Source organism: Rhinoderma darwinii, chromosome 6, assembly GCF_050947455.1.
Source record: "Rhinoderma darwinii isolate aRhiDar2 chromosome 6, aRhiDar2.hap1, whole genome shotgun sequence".
NCBI lineage: Eukaryota > Metazoa > Chordata > Amphibia > Anura > Rhinodermatidae > Rhinoderma > Rhinoderma darwinii.
The window spans coordinates 62,644,463-62,664,527 of NC_134692.1; the positions used below are offsets into that span (position 1 = coordinate 62,644,463).

Consider the following 20,065-nt stretch of genomic DNA (forward strand, 5'->3'; position numbering starts at 1 on the left):
TGCTCATTCTACTATGGCAGTTGGGGCCTCCTGGGCGGTACAGTATCAGGCTTCTGCCCTTCAGGTCTGTAAAGCCGCCATCTGGTCCTTGTTACATGCTTTTTCGACGTTTTACCGGAACCATTCTTTGGCTTCTGCAGATGCCAGTCTGGGTCGGATGGTATTGCAAGCAGCTGTGGTTTAGGCTGCTCGCATGGCTATGATTTTTTTTTTTTCCCCCACCCTAAGGGACTGCTTTAGGACGTCCCATGGTTAGTGTTCCCCAGTGACTACTTTAATGAAAAAACTGATTTTTCTGCACTTTACCGGTAAAATCCCTTTCTCGTTGAATTCACTGGGGGACGCCGGTCCCGTCCTGTTTCTTTGTTACATTTTTGGGTTTCTTGAGTTTGCTATTCTCACTGGAAACATATTGTGTTAAATGTCTTGGTACAAACTGAGGAGCGGAGTGCTCAGAAGAGGGTGCAGCTCTAGGTGTAATATATACATATATTACACCTAGTGACAGCGGTCTATACCCATGGTACTGTGTCCCTCAGTGAATTCAACGTGAAAGGGATTTTACTGGTAGGTACAAAAATTCTATGTGTCATACCCAGTGCGGGTCTGTTACATAAAAACCTGAAATGGCAATTGTTACACTGTCAGCACTGGTATTTTTACATGAATTCACACTGAATCTGGGTAGTAGGTTCAATATTCTTGCTTTGCTTCATTTTCATTGTATACAATATATCTGTTGTCCAATCTGCAATCCTTTGCTTTTTGTTATTTTTTTTTTTTTTTTTCTTTTTCTTTCATAGTAATTTTTCTTCCTTTTACCACTATGTGCCTTTTTACCTTTTTTTGTTTGTTTTTTCTTTTTGTTTTTCAGTGTTACCTTAGCAATATATTACCACATAAAGAACAGGTATGGAAAATGCTCTTCTGCGGATTATTCACCTAACTATAAAGCCTAATAGTAGCACACTACATCCATTATTAACAAATCAATAGGTATTTCTTTATAAACACTTTGAAAAACCCTTCCTGCATTTGGACATATATACATTGCAGTTGAGGGGCCGCTTTCAAATGGACATGTATTTACACGGAGTGTGAAGACCGAGCAGGTGTCCTGTGACGATGCCTGTGAGTGCATACTTTAAATGCCTCTTTTACCTGTGGGTTTTTTGTACAGGCATATAGAAATAAGTAAATATAGAAAGGTAAAACTAACATTAAAGGATCACTCCACTTATTTTTTTTATATCCCCCTCCATTTGTACATTGGTTTTTCAGTCGGGTGCGGTGTGCAGAATTACTTACCGATCTCCCGCATCTTGTCGTTTTCTGGTCCAGCGCTGCTCACGTGGTCTTCCTGCTAAACTGTCTGATGTCACTGCTTTTCAGTTTACCGGAACTCAGGCTCTCCATACATTCCTATCGGAGCCAGAATGAGGCTCCATAGGAATGCATTGGGAGCCTCCCTTCGTTTTCTGAAAAGCACCTCGATTCAAGATAAGTCAGAGGGTAGATCATGTGAGTGGCGCTGGACCCGAAAACTACAAGATGCGGCGCTTGGTAAGTATTTCTGCACACAGCACCCCACTGAAACACCAGTGTAGAAATGGATGGGGAAATAAAGAAACACTCCACTTTTTTAACTGTTTTAAGAATCTACATAAAGCAAGAAAAATAAACTTTTAAATAAACATTCCAAAGCAATTAAAAAAATATTTACCTACTTGGTAACCCCATAACCGTAACAACCTGTGAATGGTATTATAAGCAACAAAATTAGCCTCTGCATCCTGCGGCTGTCTCGACACGTCACAGCTAAGGGGAAATGCTCCACTTCCGGGACCATATGACAGGGCAGGGAAATCCTCGACATCCTTGCAGTTGTGAAAGTATATTAGTTAGTTTCTTCATATTACATTTCCTGAGGCCTCATGCACACGTCCATATTTTCCTTCAGTATTTGGAAGCCAAAACCAGGAGTGGGTCCAAAACACGGAAGTGGTGCAAATCTTTTTATGTTCCGATACTGGTTTTGGCTTCCAAATACTGAAGCAAAATACTCACAAGAATACGGACGTGTGCATGAGGCCTAACCAATTAGGAACATTTTCTGTCATTGGAAAACCCCTTTAAAGAGGCCACGTTTATGGCTAGGTTCACATATATGCTAAGAATTCAGATTTTCTGTTTCACCCCGAAGGAAAAAAAGTCAATCCTGTGATGGATCAGTCAAATGATGAACAGCAGCGCCCGACTATCCACATTGACTTATAATGGGTTCGGTTATGGTGTCCAATTTATTGGATAAAATAGTGCAGCATTCTGCAAAATGTTTGCTAGCAAATTTGACAATCGGCGACAGAGGCTCCTAACGGAATCCCCAATGCAGATGGGAGCCTAGCCTAAACATTTCTTGAAATTCCGCTATATCGACGTATGAAAAATGGTATGCCACCTTATAGGCCTTGTTCACACAGTACAGATTTGCTGCAGATTTTGCATGTCTTTTTTAAGCCAAAGCCAGGAGTGGAATCTAAACAAGAAATATATAAAGGAAGTCCTTAGGCCTCATGCACACGAACTTATTTTTTCCCTCCCGTAAATACTGGTGTAAATACGGGTCCTTGGTCACACGTATTCGACCCGTATTTACGGGCACGTTTTCGCTGCAAAATTGCACTGCACTAATCGGCAGCCCCTTCTCTCTATCAGTGCAGCATAGAGAGAAGGGGCAGCCCTTTCCGAGGTAAACGTAAGAGATTCATATTTACCTGGCCGTTGTCTTGGTGACGCGTCCCTCTGGAAATCCAGCCCGACCTCCCTGGATGACGCGGCAGTCAGTGTGACCGCTGCAGCGGTCACATGGGCTGAAACATCATCCCGGGAGGCCGGACTGGAGGAAGAAGCAAGGAGTTCTGGGTAAGTATGAACTTCTATTTTATTTTTTTATTTTTTTTACACGATCTATATTGTGATCGGTAGTCACTGTGCAGGGTGCTGAAACAGTTACTGCCGATCAGTTAACTCTTTCAGCACCCTGGACAGTGACTATCCACTGACGTCGCCTAGCAACGCTCCCGTGATTACGGGTGCACACACGTTGTCACTTCTATGGGCCTGCCCGTGCCGTAATTACGGCCTAAAATAGGACATGTTCTATATTTTTCAACGGCCTGGGCACCTTCCCGTAAGCATATGGGGAGGAACCCGTGGCCAATAGAAGTCTATGGGCCCGTAATTACGAGCCGTAATTACGGCCCGTGATTGCAGGCGTTTTTACGTTAGTGTGCATGGGGCCTTATAGGTCTGCTTTCCTGGATCCAGTTCTGGTTTTGGCTTAAATGCATGTTAAATCTGCACTGTGTGAACTGACACTATTTGAAGTGTTACATTGTGAAGAGCACTCCACAATTCCCCCAATATACAAATTGCAACCTTTATAAAAGGGAGCTAGCAAACGGGTGCCCCTATTTATCGCATACATTTATATTTGTTAATATTGGTAATTCATTGTAATTATTAAAATAATGTATTTTACTTACTAATTCTACTTCTATATTTAACTTTTTTTTTTTTTTTAACATATTAAATCCAAATTCCAAACCTGAAAACTTTTTAGAATTCTAATTGGCATACTTTACTGTCTTCTAGAGATGCAGACAGATCCTTGGACATATTTGATGAAAAACTGCATCCTTTAACGGTAAGTTTTTATTATCGTGCATATCAGTCATTGTTTAAAGGGAATGTGTTGCCAGAAAAACATGTTTGTTTTTTTTAATTAAACATTTAGTGTGTAGGTGATTAAACATTGTTAAAAAATTTTTTATTTTTTTCACGAGTCAGGAAATATTATAAATTAGATTCTAATTTATAATATTTCCCATTGCTGGTCACTAGATGGAGCTATTCCCAAAATTGCAGCATTGCAAAATTGGGTAAAAAGCCCTCGCTCTAGTGAGCTCTCAGCATCCCCCCCTCCTTTATCCTGGCTAGTGCCGGGATAAACGAGGGGTTTGAACGGTGTATCCTCCTACACTGTGTGTCGCCATTTTTTGAGCTAACACACAGTGTAGTAGGTTTACATACAGTAGTAAACACACACAAACACGAACATACATTGAAATCTCTTACCTGCTCCTACCGCCGCGGCTCCCTCCGGCCCGTCCGCTCCGTCTGCTGCCGCTGGTCCAAGTGCACAAGTCCGGAAACAGCGACCGGAAGTAGTAATCTTACTGTCCGGCCGCGACTTCCGGTCCACAGGAAAATGGCGCCGACGGCGCCAATTTCAAATTGGACTGTGTGGGAGCGGCGCATGCGCAGTTCCCACACAGACGGCGTACACAGAAGTGGATGGGACGGGAGCCGTTCGCAGTCCCTATGGGACTGTGGCTGCCGTATTCCATGTCTGTATGTGTCGTTAATCGACACATACAGAAATGGAACAAAAAATGGCAGCCCCCATAGGGAAGAAAAAGTGTAAAAATAAGAAAAAGTAAAACACAAACACACAAATAAATATAAACGTTTTTAATAAAGCACGAACATCTTTAACATATGAAAAAAAAATTTGTGATGACACTGTTCCTTTAAGTCACACTTTCTTCTTTAGGTCCTCCTTTTGATCATGATTTTCCTTTTGGTAATGTCTACAAGATGTCCCTATTCAGAAATTTTAGAACCGACTTAGTCTCTATGGCATCTCCCATTAGTGTTTTCTTATTGCTTGTTGGAGAGTCTATTAATTGCCAGAATAATAACTGGTGGGGAAATAAAATGGGTACAGCTTGTAAGGTTGCACTCACATGTCGTATGCGTAAACCTTGAAAATGTATGCCTATGGTAGAAAATATTCTAGAACGCAAAAACGAGAGAAATGCAAGTACGCCACAGGTGAGTGTGCCCTAATGCTGCTCAAAGCTGTTTTTTTTTTATATGTAGTCCTGTAACATGAAGTCATTTTTCTGTTAGCTGCACGAATTACTGAGCTTATGAACAGCCAAGACTAGATTTTAGCAAATCGCATTACTATTCAATTGAACTTGGTCCTGAAAATCATTTCTGTTACCTCTGACGTCCTATTGTGTTTTTTTCAGCGTGAAGAGGTGTCCGAAGAATACTGTAAACATGATCCAGATCATAAGCACATCTACCGTTTTGTGCGGACTCTCTTCAGTGCAGCTCAACTGACAGCCGAGTGTGCAATTGTCACTTTAGTAAGTACCGAGGTTAAGAGAAATTTGTTTTTAAAGGGGTTTTCCAGCATTTATAGAAAAAATTATTAGCAAATGCTGTCATTTACTGGACAAAATTGAATACTCTCCTTTTTATCCCCTGCTACTTCATTGCAGCCAGGCCACTTTCTCGAGTGACTTTTAGTTGCGTCTAAATGTTTCCCAGAAAACACAAATATAAATCGAAGTGGCCCTGTCAAATTGTTCACGAATGGTTTGTCAGATCGTTCATGAATCCTGTACACTTTCCGAGGAAAGCCAAGCAGAGCTGGTCAGAAACAAAGTGGCACACTGCTAACTGTTAGGGTCATCAATTTAGGCAGGTCATCAACTGGACCTCGTAGTCTCTTATCTGGTTTAAAATATGTGGGAGAGCTTGACGATGCAACGAAGAGAAACTACACACTTGACGCCATATATGTAAGTGCAATCAGATTTCTCTAGTTTATTCGCAAACAATACATGGATTATATATCATTAAAAGGGGTGTTGGCTATGTCTTCCTCTCCAGTCACATAAGAGGGGCCATGGCCTTCAGTCTATCCAATCAATATTGACCATGTCTCCTCCTCCTCTAAATCTCAAGGGATTTTGACCTGGAGTCATCAGGAAAGAACACGTGTACATTGTCACATTATATCATTTTATATCACGTGTTTCGTTATAACTGTAATCATCCTATATTTTAGCTACGTGCTCAGAATCCTCATATTTTTAGCTATGCAGCAGATTCATAGTTTGTCTAAGAAAGAGGACGTATCTTTTTAGCTTGCTTTGAGACATCTAAGAATAAAGGTAAAAGTGTTACATAAGTGAATGAAGATAAAAGTCCGGGCTTCCATCTCCTAACCCAAGCATTTCTGCTGCTTTGTTTTAGTGATCCGTGGGGATCTCCGTGCTCAAACCCCCACCGATCAAAACTTCTGACATGTCACTTTGATTAAAACTTGACATGTCAAAGTATAGTTCCCTTTAAAGTGTACCTACAGTTCTACTAATCCCATGGTTTAATCGTTTTTCTATATAATTGGAGGTACACTTTAAGGCTGGGTTCACACCTATGTCGGTGTATCCGTTGTACTTCTCAGTCAGAGAAGCAGAAACAAAATACTTGAAGCGCCGGTTTGGTTGTCAGACGGACACCACTGGCAGGCCGACTGAACCGATTTACTTTATTGGGTTCTGTCGAGGTGTCCTTGGATTTACCAGAAACAATCGCGCAGCATACAGTCTATGGTATTGTTTACTGTGTTTTTGACCGGATCTGCAGTGGAGGTTCCTAATGGAGCCTCCAACACAGGTGTGAACGAGGCCCAAGTAAAGGCCCTTTTACACCGGCCAATTATCCGGCAATCGAGCGTTCTTGTGAAACAGGGCAACGTTCGGCTGATGAACGAGCAAACGCTCATTTATCGGCTGATGCATCAGTCTAAATGCACAAAATATCGTAGTCAGCAGTGCATCTCGCTGTGTAAACAGGGAGACCTACTGCCGACATGATAGAAATGTATGGGGACGAGTGATCAGAGTAACGAGTGCTTGTCCCCGCACGAGCTCCTTGTGAAAGGAGCAAACGAGTGCTGACATCCCACATGTAAATATCGTCTGGCTGTGGAATATCACCTTAACTCTCGGATATGACAAGTTTTTCAGCCTCTGGATGTAAACCAGAATGTTCACATTCACTTTCAACAAAGATCTTGAAAATAGTGAGACAATGAAACCAAGTATATTTTAAAGTTGCAGACATTATAGTCGCAAACATTATGCAGTGTTTAAAGGGAAGGTGTCATGAATTATTTTTTTTTTTATTATATTGCTTTTAATAAGATATAAACAAAAATTTTATTAGTGTTGTGACTTTAAACTTTTTACTGTGTTCTTACTTTTACTTCTCTATGGAGCTGCCATTTTTTTTTCCATCTCTGTATGTGTCGATTAACGACACATACAGAGATTGAATACGGCACATACAACCCCATAGAGAATGCGAACGGGAGCCGTTTGTAGAGCGAAATCCGGCGCCATTTTCATGTGGACCGGAAGCCGCTGCCGGACAGTAAGATGGCTACTTCCGGCCATATGTTCAACGAAGCGAAGGAGCAAGGAGTGTAGACCAGCGGCGGCACCAGGAGCAGGCAATTTATGTTCATGTATGTTCGTGTGATACTGTCTGCTGAGCACTGTATCTAATCCTCCTACACTGTGCAGTCGCTCAAAAAATGGCGGCACACAGTGTAGGAGGTTTGCAGACCTTCAAACCCCTCCTTTTCCTGGCACTAGCCAGAAGAAGGGAGGGGGGATTGTGTGAGGACACTAGAGGAGAGCGTGTCCACCCCAAATTTGTAGCATAAATCAATGAGGTTAATGTCGTGGGCTGGCTTAGTGGGTATGTGTCGTGGGATGGCTTAGTGGGTATATAAGGTGTGCGATAGGCTGTCTATCACTCGTTGTTGCCATGGGTAAAAGGGGCAATTTATCAGAGTTTCAAAAAGGGATGATCATTGGCTTTCAGGCCAAGGGTGGCAGTATTTCTCAAACAGCGCAGTTTGTGAAATGTTCGCGTGCTGCTGTGGTGAAAGTGTATTGTGAGTGGACAAACGGCACCATTGGGAATAACCAATGTGGAAACTGCGGAGCACCATGTGCCATTAATATGAGATGTAAACGGCGGCTGCAAAGGTGCGAGAGGGACGAACGACTTGCTACAGTGGAGCAGCTCACCATGCAAATCAACCAGGGGGGCTACCAGACGTGTGTCTAAAACGGTAGTTAAGCTAACCCCACTGCGTATGGGGTCCGAAGCAGATGGGTGGTCACTGCTGCTATGCTAACAAAGGGGCATCAGAAAAAAATGGCTTTATTTTGCACCGCAGTTCCGGATTTGAACCACCGATTGGCAAAGGGTTGCATTCTCCGATGAGTCACGTTTTCTGCTTCATCGAACGGATGGACGTTGGCATGTCAGGCGAGAAACATCCGAGAACAAACGCCATGCAACCATGGCTGGAAGAACACAAGCTGGTGGGGGCAGTATTATGGACTGGGAAATTTTTTCATGTCATTCCCTGGGCCCACTCAATGTGGAAGGCACTCTGAACCGATTTGGGTATGAATACATAGTTGCAGATCACGTCCACCCATACATGCTCTTTGTCTTCCCTGGGGCAGATGGAATCTTTCAGCAAGACAATGCGACGTGTCACGCGGCTAGAAATGTCTCACAGTGGTTGGAAGAGCACAACCAAGACTTCCAATTGCTCTCCTGGCCCCCTAATTCCCCAGACTTTAACCCAATTGAGCACCTGTTGGACCACCTCGATAGTCTTGTTCGCTCTATGGATCCTCCCCCTCGCACCCTCCAGCAAATGTGGGATGCACTGCAGTCCGCATGGCTCCAGATACCTGAGACAACCTACCAGCATCTCATTGATGCTGCACACGGCGGATACTCTGGATAGGATATTAGCTGGTGGTCAAAATATTATGGCTCGACTGGATTTGGCAAAGTGCTGCCTTCCCTACAGAAAAAAAAAGTGCCCCATAGATGGCACACTCCTCAATATGTGGATGGTTTCAAAACCAGTATATTAGGGCTATCAGTTTAGTGAATCTTGCATCTTCTTATGCTTTATACCAAGTTCATCTGACATATAGATCACCTGACGTATATGATTATATTCGCGTACAGGTCAGTATACCTGTGGGTTTGGTTTTGGGGTTTCTTTTGTGTTTTTTTTCTTAAGTAAACTGGGAAATATCCCTGAATATAAAAACCTTTCCAAAAGAGAGGTTTCAAATTGTACTTTTTTTAATTTTTATTTTTATTTTTTTTATTTTTTTTTTTACATAGAATCCCTTCCTAGTTATGGTTAAAAAAACAAACAAAAACCAGGCCTTGGTGTTTAATGTTTAGTTCTATTTAGCCACTAGATGTCAGTGTTGCATTGTTGCTGTAGTCATTCTGTCGTTTCGTATAGTAAAGTGCTATCCATTTCTGCACCTATAGGTTTACCTGGAAAGACTTTTGACTTATGCTGAAATGGATATTTGCCCCAGTAACTGGAAAAGAATTGTTTTGGGAGCAATCTTGCTGGCCTCTAAGGTTTGGGATGATCAGGCTGTATGGAATGTGGACTACTGCCAGATTTTGAAGGACATTACAGTAGAAGACATGTAAGTGTGTGTGTCCCTCCCCCAAATAACAGATATATTGGTAAAAATGTGGGGCGCTAGACCTCAGGCAAGTAATTCTAATGAAACATTGTATCGAACCACATTTTTCTTTGCGACTAGTATTTTTGTATTACATGTCATTGAAGATGTCTAACCGGTAATTACCAAACTGTAATGATTATGATCATCAAAAAATGTCTGCCACAGTTTCTAATATCATTGTGATTTCCATTATTTGCTTGTTGTACATTTTAGAATTGTTTTAACCCCTTCCTGCTTTGGCCACTTTTGGCCTTCCTGACAGCCTCATTTTGCAAATCTGACGTCCCTTTATATGGTAATAACTTAGGAATGCTTTTACCTATCCAAGCGATTCTGAGATTTTCTCGTAACAAATTGGTCTTTGTTACTGTCAAAATTAGCTCGATACATTCAGTATTCGATTGTGAAAAACACCCAAATTTTGCAAAAAATTGTGAAAATCTGTATTTTTCACAATTTAAATGTATCTGCCTGTAAGACAGGCAATTATACTAAACAAAATTTGAGGCCAATTAACATCCCCCATATGTCTACTTTTAGATGGGCATCGATTTTTGAACAACCTTTTATTTTTCTAGGATGTTACAAGGCTTAGAACTTGAGCAGCGATTTGTGACGTTCTCAAGAAAATGTCAAAAGGCGATTTTTATTTTTATTTTTTTTATCTTTCTCCAGAGACCAGTGTCGGTTGTGAAGTGGCTTTTAGGGACTTATATATTAGAAACCCTGAATAAGTCACCCCAAAGTATTCAAGACAGCATTTAGAAAGTTTCTTAACCCTTTAGGTGTTTCACAGGAATTAAAGCAAAGTAGAGGCGAAATATACAAATGTCATATTTTTTATTTACATTTTTTTGCAGAAATTCATTTTTAATAAATTATGTTTTGTAAACGTTTTATCAGAGAAACGCAACTCCATATTTATTGCCCAGATTCTGCAGTTTTTAGAAATATCCCACATCTGGTCCTAGTGTGCTTATGGCCTCATAACAATTGAGTACCTAGTGGATTTTGGGCCTCCTTTTTTATTAGAATATGTTTTAGGCACCATGTCAGGTTTGAAGGGCTCTTGCGGTGCCAAAACAGTGGAAATCCCTCAAAAGTGACTCCATTTGGGAAACTACACCCCTCAAGGAAATTATCTAGGGGTATAGTGAGCATTTTGACCGAACAAGTTTATTGCGGAAATTATTGGAAGTAGGCTGTAAAAATTAAAATCTAAATTTTTTTTTTTGTCTAAGAAAATGTGGGTTTAGCCAATTTTTTTCCCACAAGGACTAAAGGAGAAAAAGCACTGCGACATTTATAAAGCAATTTCTCTTGAGTAAAAAATACCCCACATGTGGTCATAAACAGCTGTTTGGACACATGGCAGGGCTTAGAAGGGAAAAGCGCCTTTTGGAGTAGAAATTTAGCAGGAATGGCTTGCGGAGGCCATGTCGCATTTGCAAAGCCCCGAAGGGACAAAACTGAACCTCCCCCCATCTTGGAAACTGCACCTCTTGAGGAATTCATCTAGGGGTGTAGAGCATTTTGAACCCACAGGAACCCTCATTCGAAGGGCGGATTTACACGAACGTGATTTACGTCCGTGCCACCCGTGTGATTTTCACGCGGGTCGCACGGACCTATGCAAGTCTAAGGGGCAGTGCAGACAGTCCGTGAGTTTTGCGCAGCGTGAGTCCGCTGCGTAAAACTCACGACAGGTTCTATATTTCGTCGTTTTTTGCACATCACGCACCCATTTAAGTCAATGGGTGCGTGAAAATCACGCGTGCCACACGGAAGCACTTCCGTGGGACGCGCGTTATTTGCGCAACCGCAGTAAAAAAATGAATGTAAACCGAAAAGCACCACGTGCTTTTCTGTTTACAAATATCCAAACGGAGTGTCATAATGATGGCGGCTGCGTGAAAAGCACGCAGCCGCGCACCATATGAACATGACACGGAGCTGTTAAGTGCCTTTTGCGCGCGTAAAACGCACACGCTCGTGTAAATCCATCCTAAGAGCGAGTCCACAGCACCCAGCTTCTTCTCACTTCACTTCATGCAGTGAGAAGCTTAAATGGAGCGGCGCTCGAGCCAGCATTCAATGTGTATGGAGCTGTTGGAAACAGCCAAGCGCTGTACGCTGCTGTTGCATCAGTCAGACTTTAACCGGTTCAGGACCGGGCTATTTTGATCCTTCAGGACCAGACACCGTTTAGCCCTTTTTAGCACGCGTTAGTTAAACAGCTATAACTTTTTTATTTATTGGGCTAGCGATGCGATTTTTTTTTTTTTTTTTTGCGATGGTTTTCTCTGTAGACAATGTGGTATGTATTTATTTATTTTTCAATCCTTTTTATATACCCCTTTTTGCCATTTTAACATTTTTAGGCTTAACCCCTTAAGGACGCAGCCTAGTTTTGGCCTTAAGGCTCAGAGCCCATTTTTCAAATCTGACATATTTCACTTTATGTGGTAATAACATCGGAATGCTTAAACCTACCCAAGCGATTCTGAGATTGTTTTCTCGTGACACATTGGGCTTCATGTTCGTGGTAAAATTTGGTCGATATATTCAGTGTTTATTGGTGAAAAATTGCAAAATTTAGAGAAAATTTTGAAAAAATTGCATTTTTCAGAATTGAAATGCATCTGCTTGTAAAACAGACGGTTATACCACCCAAAATAGTTACTAGTTCACATTTCCCATATGTCTACTTTAGATTGGCATCGTTTTTTGTACATTATTTTATTTTTCTTGGACGTTACAAGGCTTAGAACATAAACAGCAATTTCTCATATTTTTAAGAAAATTTCAAAAGCATTTTTTTTTAAGGTACCTCTTGAGTTCTGAAGTGGCTTTGTGGGGCCTATGTATTAGAAACCCTGATAAAACACCCCATTTTAAAAACTAGACCCCTCAAAGTATTCAAAACAGCATTTAGAAAGTTTTTTAACCCTTCAGGCATTTCACAGGAATTAAAGCAAAGTGGAGGTGAAATTTGCAAATTTCATTTTTCTTGCTGAATTTCAATTTTATTCATTTTTTTTTTCTGTAACACAGAAGGTTTTACCAGAGAAACACTACTAAATATGTATTGTCCAGATTCTGCAGTCTTCAGAAATGTCCCACATGTGGCCCTACTGCGCTTGTGGACTAAAACACAAGCCCTAGAAGCAAAGACGCACCTAGTGCATTTTGAGGCCTCTTTTTTTTTTTTTTTATTAGAATATATTTTAGGCAGCATGCCAGGTTTGAAGAGGTGTTGAGGTGCCAAAACAGTAGGAATCCCCCAACAGTGACCCCATTTTGGAAACTACACCCCTCAAGGAATTCATTTATGGTGGTTGTTAGCATTTTAACCACACAGTTTTTTCATAGCACCTATTTCAATTGGGCTGTGACATTAAAAAAATGAAATTTTTTCCAAGAAGACGTAATTTTTTTATCAAAATTTCTTATTTTCACAGGGAACAAAATACTCAATTTTGTTGCCCAATTTCTCCTGAGTGCAGCAATACCCCATTTGTGGCAATAAACTGCCGTTTGGGCCCATGGGAGGCCTCAGAAGGGAAGGAGCGCTGTGTGTTCTTTGGAGTGCAGATTTTGCTGGATTGGTTTTCGGGTGCCATGTCGCATTTGCAGAGCCCCAGAGGTATCAAAGCAATGGAAACCCACCAGAAGTGACCCCATTTTGGAATCTACACACCTCAAGGAATTCATTTATGGGTAATGTGACCATTTAGACCTCATAGTTTTTTCACAGAACTTATTTGAATTGGGCTGGGAATGAAAACAAAATTATTTTTTTCAAATATGTAGTTTTGGCTGAAAATTTCTTATTTTCACAAGAAACAAAATACCCCATTCTGTTGCGCAATTTGTTCTGAGTGCCGCAATACCCCATTTGTTGTGATAAACTGCCGTTTGGGCCCATGGGAGGGCTCAGAAGGAAAGGACCACCATTTGGCCTACTGGGGATTTTCTAGTGCGAAGTCATGTATGCAGAAGCACCTGAGGTACCAGTACAGTTGAAACCCGCAAGAAGTGACCCCGTTTTAATAACTACACCCTTAAGGCATTCATCTAGAGGTGTAGTGAGCATTTTGACCAGAGACCTACACCCCATAAACTGTAATGTGGGTTCTCCCGGGTATGGCAATACCCTACATGTGGCTGTTATCAGCTGCCTGGACACCCAGCAGGGCTCAGAGGGGAAAGACGAGGGGGGGATAAGCTGTGCGGAGTGCATCAGGGTAAGTAAAATTGGGGTAAATTATAAACCAAGGGATGTATGATAAATTTTAAAACTGACTTTCATACAGAGCTCTGGTTATTCGGGACACGTGTCACATTGATATATTGTGTCATCCCTTATCGCCCTCTTATAGCAGACTTTGCACCTCTTTTGACTTTTTCCCTTTTTGCCAGTTTGGGGAACTTCTCCTGGAAAGTGTTGCCGCCCTGGTACGATGCGTGTGGCCCCGCTTCCAGAAGTACTGGGTGCCCCCCCTTCTTGGTCCCTAAAGATTAGGTTCTTGATAATCACCTCTTGAAATTCCAGGAAAGTTCCCGTAAGGCCTGCACATCGACGTAGCACGTACGCATTGTACAATGCCATCTGTATGATGTGCCCGGCCAGCTTCTTATACAACACCGCATGGCGCTGTAGGGCTTCAGGATTTTATCTTAAGAGTCCATCCCTCCCATGTACCTATTGTAGTCCAGGATGCAGTCTGGTTTGGGGGTGGCCTTCCCTTCATATAGCCTAAACCTGTAGGTATACCCTGATGCACTCTCGCAGCTTATACATCTTCCCGCATACCTTGCCCTCTTACCCGGCAGGTACTCACGGAATTGAACCCTCCCTTTAAAATGTACCAGGGACTCATCAATAGAAATACACTTCTCGGGGGTGAATGCTTGGGAAAACCGGGCACTGGAACGGTCTAATAGGGGTCTCCGTTTATACAAACGGTCAAAACTGGGGTCATCTCGGAGTGGGCACGGCTCATTATCAGTATAATGTAAGAAGCGAAGTATTGCCTCATTTATTTTTTTAGGTTCCAGTTCAGTTCTGAAGTTGCTTTGAGGGGCCCATATATTAGAAACCCCTATCAAACACCCCATTTTAGAAACTAGACCCCTCAAAGTATTCACAACAGCATTTAGAAAGTTTATGAACCCTTTAGGTGTTTCACAGAAATTTATAGCAAAGTAGAGGTGAAATTTACATTTTTTTTTTGTCAGAAAATCCTCTTTATACCATTTTTTTTTTTTTATAACACAAAAGGTTTTACCAGAGTAACGCGATTCAATACGTATTGCCCAGATTCTGCCGTTTTGAGAAATATCCCACATGTGGCCCTCGGGCGGTAATGGACTGAAGCACCGGCCTCCGAAGCAAAGGAGCACCTAGTGGATTTTGAGGCCTCTTTTTTATTAGGCACCATGTCCGGTTTGAAGAGGTCTTGTGGTGCCAAAACATTGGGAACCCCCCAAAAGTGACCCCAATTTGGAAACTAGACCCCTTGAGGAATCCATTGTAGTTTTCTTGGGGTGCACTTTTTGATCAGTATTTATTCTATTTTTAGGTGGCGTGGTGACTAATAAACAGCAATTCTACTATTGTTTTTGTATTCTTTTTTTTTTTTTTTTTTTTTTTTTTTACTGCGTGCACCGTGCGCTATAAATTACATATTCACTTTATTCTGCGGGGCGATATGATTACGTCGTTTTTTTTTTTATGTCTTATGGCGTTTGTTTACAAAACGTATTTTATTGTGCAATCATTCACTTTTTGTGTTACCTTATTCTAAGAGCCATAACGTTTTTATTTTTCAATCAATAAAGCCGTGCGAGGACTTATTTTTTGCGTAACGAACTGTAGTTTCAATCAGTAACATTTTTCGGTACATGCGACTTTTTGATCTCTTTTTATTCCATTTTTTGGGAGGTGAAGTGACCAAACAATTGTGATTGTGGTTCGGTTTATTATTTTCTTTTACGGCGTTCACCGTGCGGGATAAATAACGAAATTATTTTGTAGTTCAGGCCGTTACGGACGCGGCGATACCAATTATGTATAGTTTATTTGTTTATATATTTTTATTAATAATGACTGATAAGGGAAAAAGGGGGATTTTTACTTTTTAATACTTTTAAAACTTTTATTTTCTTATTTTTACACCTTTTTTTTACTTTTTTTTTTACTGTATTACTTTGTCCCACTAGGGGACATGAGGGCAGGAGGCCCTGATCGCAATTCTAATACACTGCACTACATGCGTAGTGCAGTGTATTAGAACTGTCAGCTACTCACTGACAGCAAGCATAGTGGGTCCTGACGTTGTCAGGACCCACTAGGCTTCCGTCTATGGCATAGCCGGACGCCATTGTTTGGTGTCCGGTTGCCATAGTCACCATCGCCGGCCGCTATCGCGTAGCAGGCCGGCGATGGCAGCTTAACCCCTAAAAGCCGCGATCTCTATAGAACGCGGCTTTTAAGGGGTTAATCAGCGGGGACACAGCGATCGGTCCCCGCTGTAGGAGCTGTGACAGCTGCTGAACAAGACAGTGTCACGGAGCGGGTTAGTGGACCCACTAGGCCGTACTGCCGCAGCGGGGAGGCAGCTGGCCAAACAGGACACCCCAGAAATACAATGTCCCGCACAAGGGTACCTGAATAGTCCAGATGGTGGCCGCAGCTCTGGCACAGATGAGATGGGTGCAGCAGATGGCGCCAAACGTGGCGGATTCCTCTGAACGTGGCGGATTCCTCTGAACGTGGCGGATTCCTCTGAACGTGGCGGATTCCTCTGGACGTGGCGGATTCCTCTGGACGTGGCGGATTCCTCTGGACGTGGCGGATTCCTCTGGACGTGGCGGATTCCTCTGGACGTGGCGGATTCCTCTGGACGTGGCGGATTCCTCTGGACGTGGCGGATTCCTCTGGACGTGGCGGATTCCTCTGGACGTGGCGGATTCCTCTGGACGTGGCGGATTCCTCTGGACGTGGCGGATTCCTCTGGACGTGGCGGATTCCTCTGGACGTGGCGGATTCCTCTGGACGTGGCGGATTCCTCTGGACGTGGCGGATTCCTCTGGACGTGGCGGATTCCTCTGGACGTGGCAGATGACACAGGACGTGGCAGATGACACAGGACGTGGCACGACTAGATACTAGAGCAAAGCACGGGAAACAGGAACGGGGAACAAGGTACGGGTAACAACAGGAACGGAAAACACTAAGGGACCATTTGCAAGACAGACTGGGAAAACTAACAACGCTCAGGCATCGAACTCGGGGGCTGGACCTCTCTTATTGCCCAGGGTACTCACGGGTCAAAGGTCGTTCAAGATGTCCGGTGCGCGCGCTGCCCCTTTAAGAGCGGGGACGAGCGTGCGCGCGCACCCTGCGGGCTCCGGCGGATGTGAGTGGATCCAAGCGCTGGCGTCTCCTGAGGAGGAGGCTGGGGCCAGCGCTTGCCGACTCGTGGCTGCGGCTGTCAGCGGGAGGCTGGAGCTGACAGCCCGCAGCCACCGACATTACTGACAGCAGCTGTCACAGCTCCTGTATGTGTCGGGAGGACGGCCCTTACTCCCGAGACGTACTATTAGGTCATGGAGCGCGAACGATACAGCTGCCATGACCTAATAGTAAGTCCAGGAGCGGCAAGGGGTTAAAGTCTGAAAATAGTAAAAAAAAAAATTTACTTTTTTTTTCCTTTTCCCCAAAATACACCTTTTTATTTGTGATCATTGTCCACTGTAAATTTTTATATATTTCATGTTTGTTTTTTTTTTTTGTGTAATTGGCTCAGGGCTAGCGTTACGACTGATTGGCGGGGAGAACGTGTTTTTTCTCGGGTGGGTATTGTGTGTTTTTGTTTTTTTTTTTGCACTTTACTTTTATATTTTTTTATTACTCTGGTCTGTTCCTCAAAGGACAGAAAAGACCTTTGGGGGACTTATTTATTTTTTTCTTTTACACCATGTTTTACTGTAACGGGTTGTACAGCAGCTATTGTCAATAATAGGGCTGTGCTGGGTCTAGATGGACCCAGCAGCAGTCTGCCAATAAGGGAATCCCGGCAATCATGTGACTAGTCACATGATCACCGGGACCAATCTAGCACGGCTGCCTCTATTCCTATACACAGCGTTCATTGAGCGCCGTTTATAAGATAGAAGCAGCGAATGCTCCTCAGGGTCCCTGGCAGTCACTCACTCGGGCAGCAAGCTAAAATCTGCACTGTAAATTGTCTATGGCGCGGGTTTTAAGGACCCTGACGGCCGGCCGTAAATACACAGCCAGTGGTCGGGAACCGGTTAAATAATGCGTCACCGCTCTATTGAATGCCCTCCTTACTGCGGTCTGATGGCGTGACTTATGTCAAATTTATATCGGTATCTGGCTGGCATAGATTTCACTTAGTGGTGCGTGGACAGCCAAAGGTGCCACAAAATTATTAGGTCTAAATACATTTCTCACCTCTTACTCGAGCTTTTCTTTTTTTTTTTTTTTTTTCTCAAGACTCGCCTATGAAACGCCAGTCTTAATAAATCCCCCCCCCCCTCCATAGCTATACAAATTGTACCTATTGATATTGCAACATGCAGAACTAGAAGATTAAACTTTGGTGTAAATTTCGTTGTCTTTATTGTGAGAGCGACTAACTGTAATGCTTAGTGAAATCCGTAATCCCCTTAACAAATCCCTTATTTTCATCACCAGACGTTGTATCCTTTCTAGAAAGGTCTTCTCCCTTTTACTCCCCCTATAATTATTCTATTTGTCGGTGACATCCGCACTCATGGGTTTGTACTTTAATTATGTGGGCAGTATTTTTAGTGTTCTAGTCATTCGCTGCTGATCCTTGAAGCATTATGTTTGTGTGCATTTAAAATATATTAGGACAATAGGAACAAAAGCAGAAAAGTGATTTCATTAGTGCAATGATCATCTGATGTCTGGTCTGATTTACATTTCTATAGACCTGTGCGCTGAGCACAGAAAGGAAATTAATTTTGGCTGTGATCTATTCAAGAACCTTACCCTTGCAGGTATTTCATTGTGTAGTCGTGTTCGTGTGCAGAAGACCATTTGTAATAAATATAGTTTTTGTTTTTGTATGAATTATTAATTTTTTTAAGAAATAAGATTTCTCATTGTTTTACGATGCAAGGCCACACCGACTAAAGCTCCCAGGGACACACAGGATTTCATTGGTCAAGATAGTCAGCCTGTCCGCTTTTTAGATGTGTTCTAGCCAGTTTAAGCACCATAAATATACAGTGAAAAATGCACTTTTAGAGGGTTGGATCTCTCAAAGAAGATGGCCATTATACGCAGAACATAGAAGAATCGAAAATTGGTCCCTGAAAAAGACCACCTCCATGTTGACTAGATTTTTCCGAGGTTATACAACTACTATTACTCATTCTAAAGCCGGCTATACCTATAGACTATGTTTGCTCAGCTATCTTTTTTTTTAATCTCTCCCATGAACATGCATGTTTAGATCGGCTGAGCATACATGTTTATTTCAGTAGAAAGAGGGGACTAAGCCACAGCCTGACACCTGGAAGCTCTAATGTTCCAGGGGAACAAAGGATGGGGCATGCTGACATCTCACATGCTATTCTTTCTTTCCACTGACGGCAAATATGAAGGGGTCTTTTGGGCTGCTACGTTGCACATTTTAACAGCTGATCCCAATGACCTTTATCATTTGTGCGGCCAGTTTTACAGCTATGATCACTGACGCATCTAAGTCGGCAGATGTCCTTGAGGCTCTCTTCACATCTGCACTAAAATTTCCATTCTGTACCGTCAGAGGAAAGGAATAAATGGAAAAACAGAAGTGTCAGATCTGACTTTAATGGGTTCCATCGTGTTTTCGACATTGTTTCAGTAATTTTCCTGTCCAGCAAAAATGTCAATCTATGACAAACCCTGATGTAGATGTCTGAACAGAACTTTATTAAGGTCATTATCTCTACATCCCTATTAAAGGGATTTATTTATTTTTGTTTGTTTTGTTTTTTGTATTTTAGAGAATTAAATATACATTTACTTAAAAGATATGCAAGCAGAATTTTATGTTTGCATTTCTAGTATAAATATAAATTCAATACTTTTAATCCCATGTCTTAATCAGTTCATTGTTAGAAACTTGAGATATTAACCCTGCCCGATCTCCCATCAAAGCAAGTGACCGCATATTGCTGGAATATACTCACTTGCTAACTGATGGGGGTCTGACCCCAACCGATGCGGAAACCCCCTTAACATGCATTTCAAGTGGCTGTGGTGGTTTTTAGAAACACATTAAATACTTAGTGGTCAATGTGGCATGAATCTATGGCCATAATGCAGATGCTTTTTAGCGTCTGTATTGCGGCAGCAAGACCTGGACCCAAACAGTTCAAATTACAGTAGCCTTCACGTTCTAGTAATTCTGTCCTTGCTATAATCTGTTCTCCATGCTATAAACGCATAGCAGCCAATCTGGGGAGCAGCAGCCTCCAGCAGTGGTGAGGCCGGAGGTGGATTCCAGACTACTTCAGACTTCCCTGTGGGCGCTGTAGTGAAGCTAGATCATAGATCAGTTATG

General features: G+C 42.4%; 1 protein-coding gene across 1 annotated transcript in view; it reads left to right on the forward strand.

Annotated features, from left to right (window-relative positions):
* The window catches only part of CCNYL1 (cyclin Y like 1), a 78,870-nt gene that overhangs the window by 48,610 nt on the left and 10,195 nt on the right, over positions 1 to 20,065 (forward strand). Inside the window, exons 5-8 of the mRNA XM_075829880.1 lie at positions 875 to 910; positions 3,655 to 3,706; positions 5,100 to 5,219; positions 9,247 to 9,413. Coding sequence (XP_075685995.1) covers positions 875 to 910; positions 3,655 to 3,706; positions 5,100 to 5,219; positions 9,247 to 9,413 — 375 coding nt within the window. The remainder of the gene's footprint in view (positions 1 to 874; positions 911 to 3,654; positions 3,707 to 5,099; positions 5,220 to 9,246; positions 9,414 to 20,065) is intronic.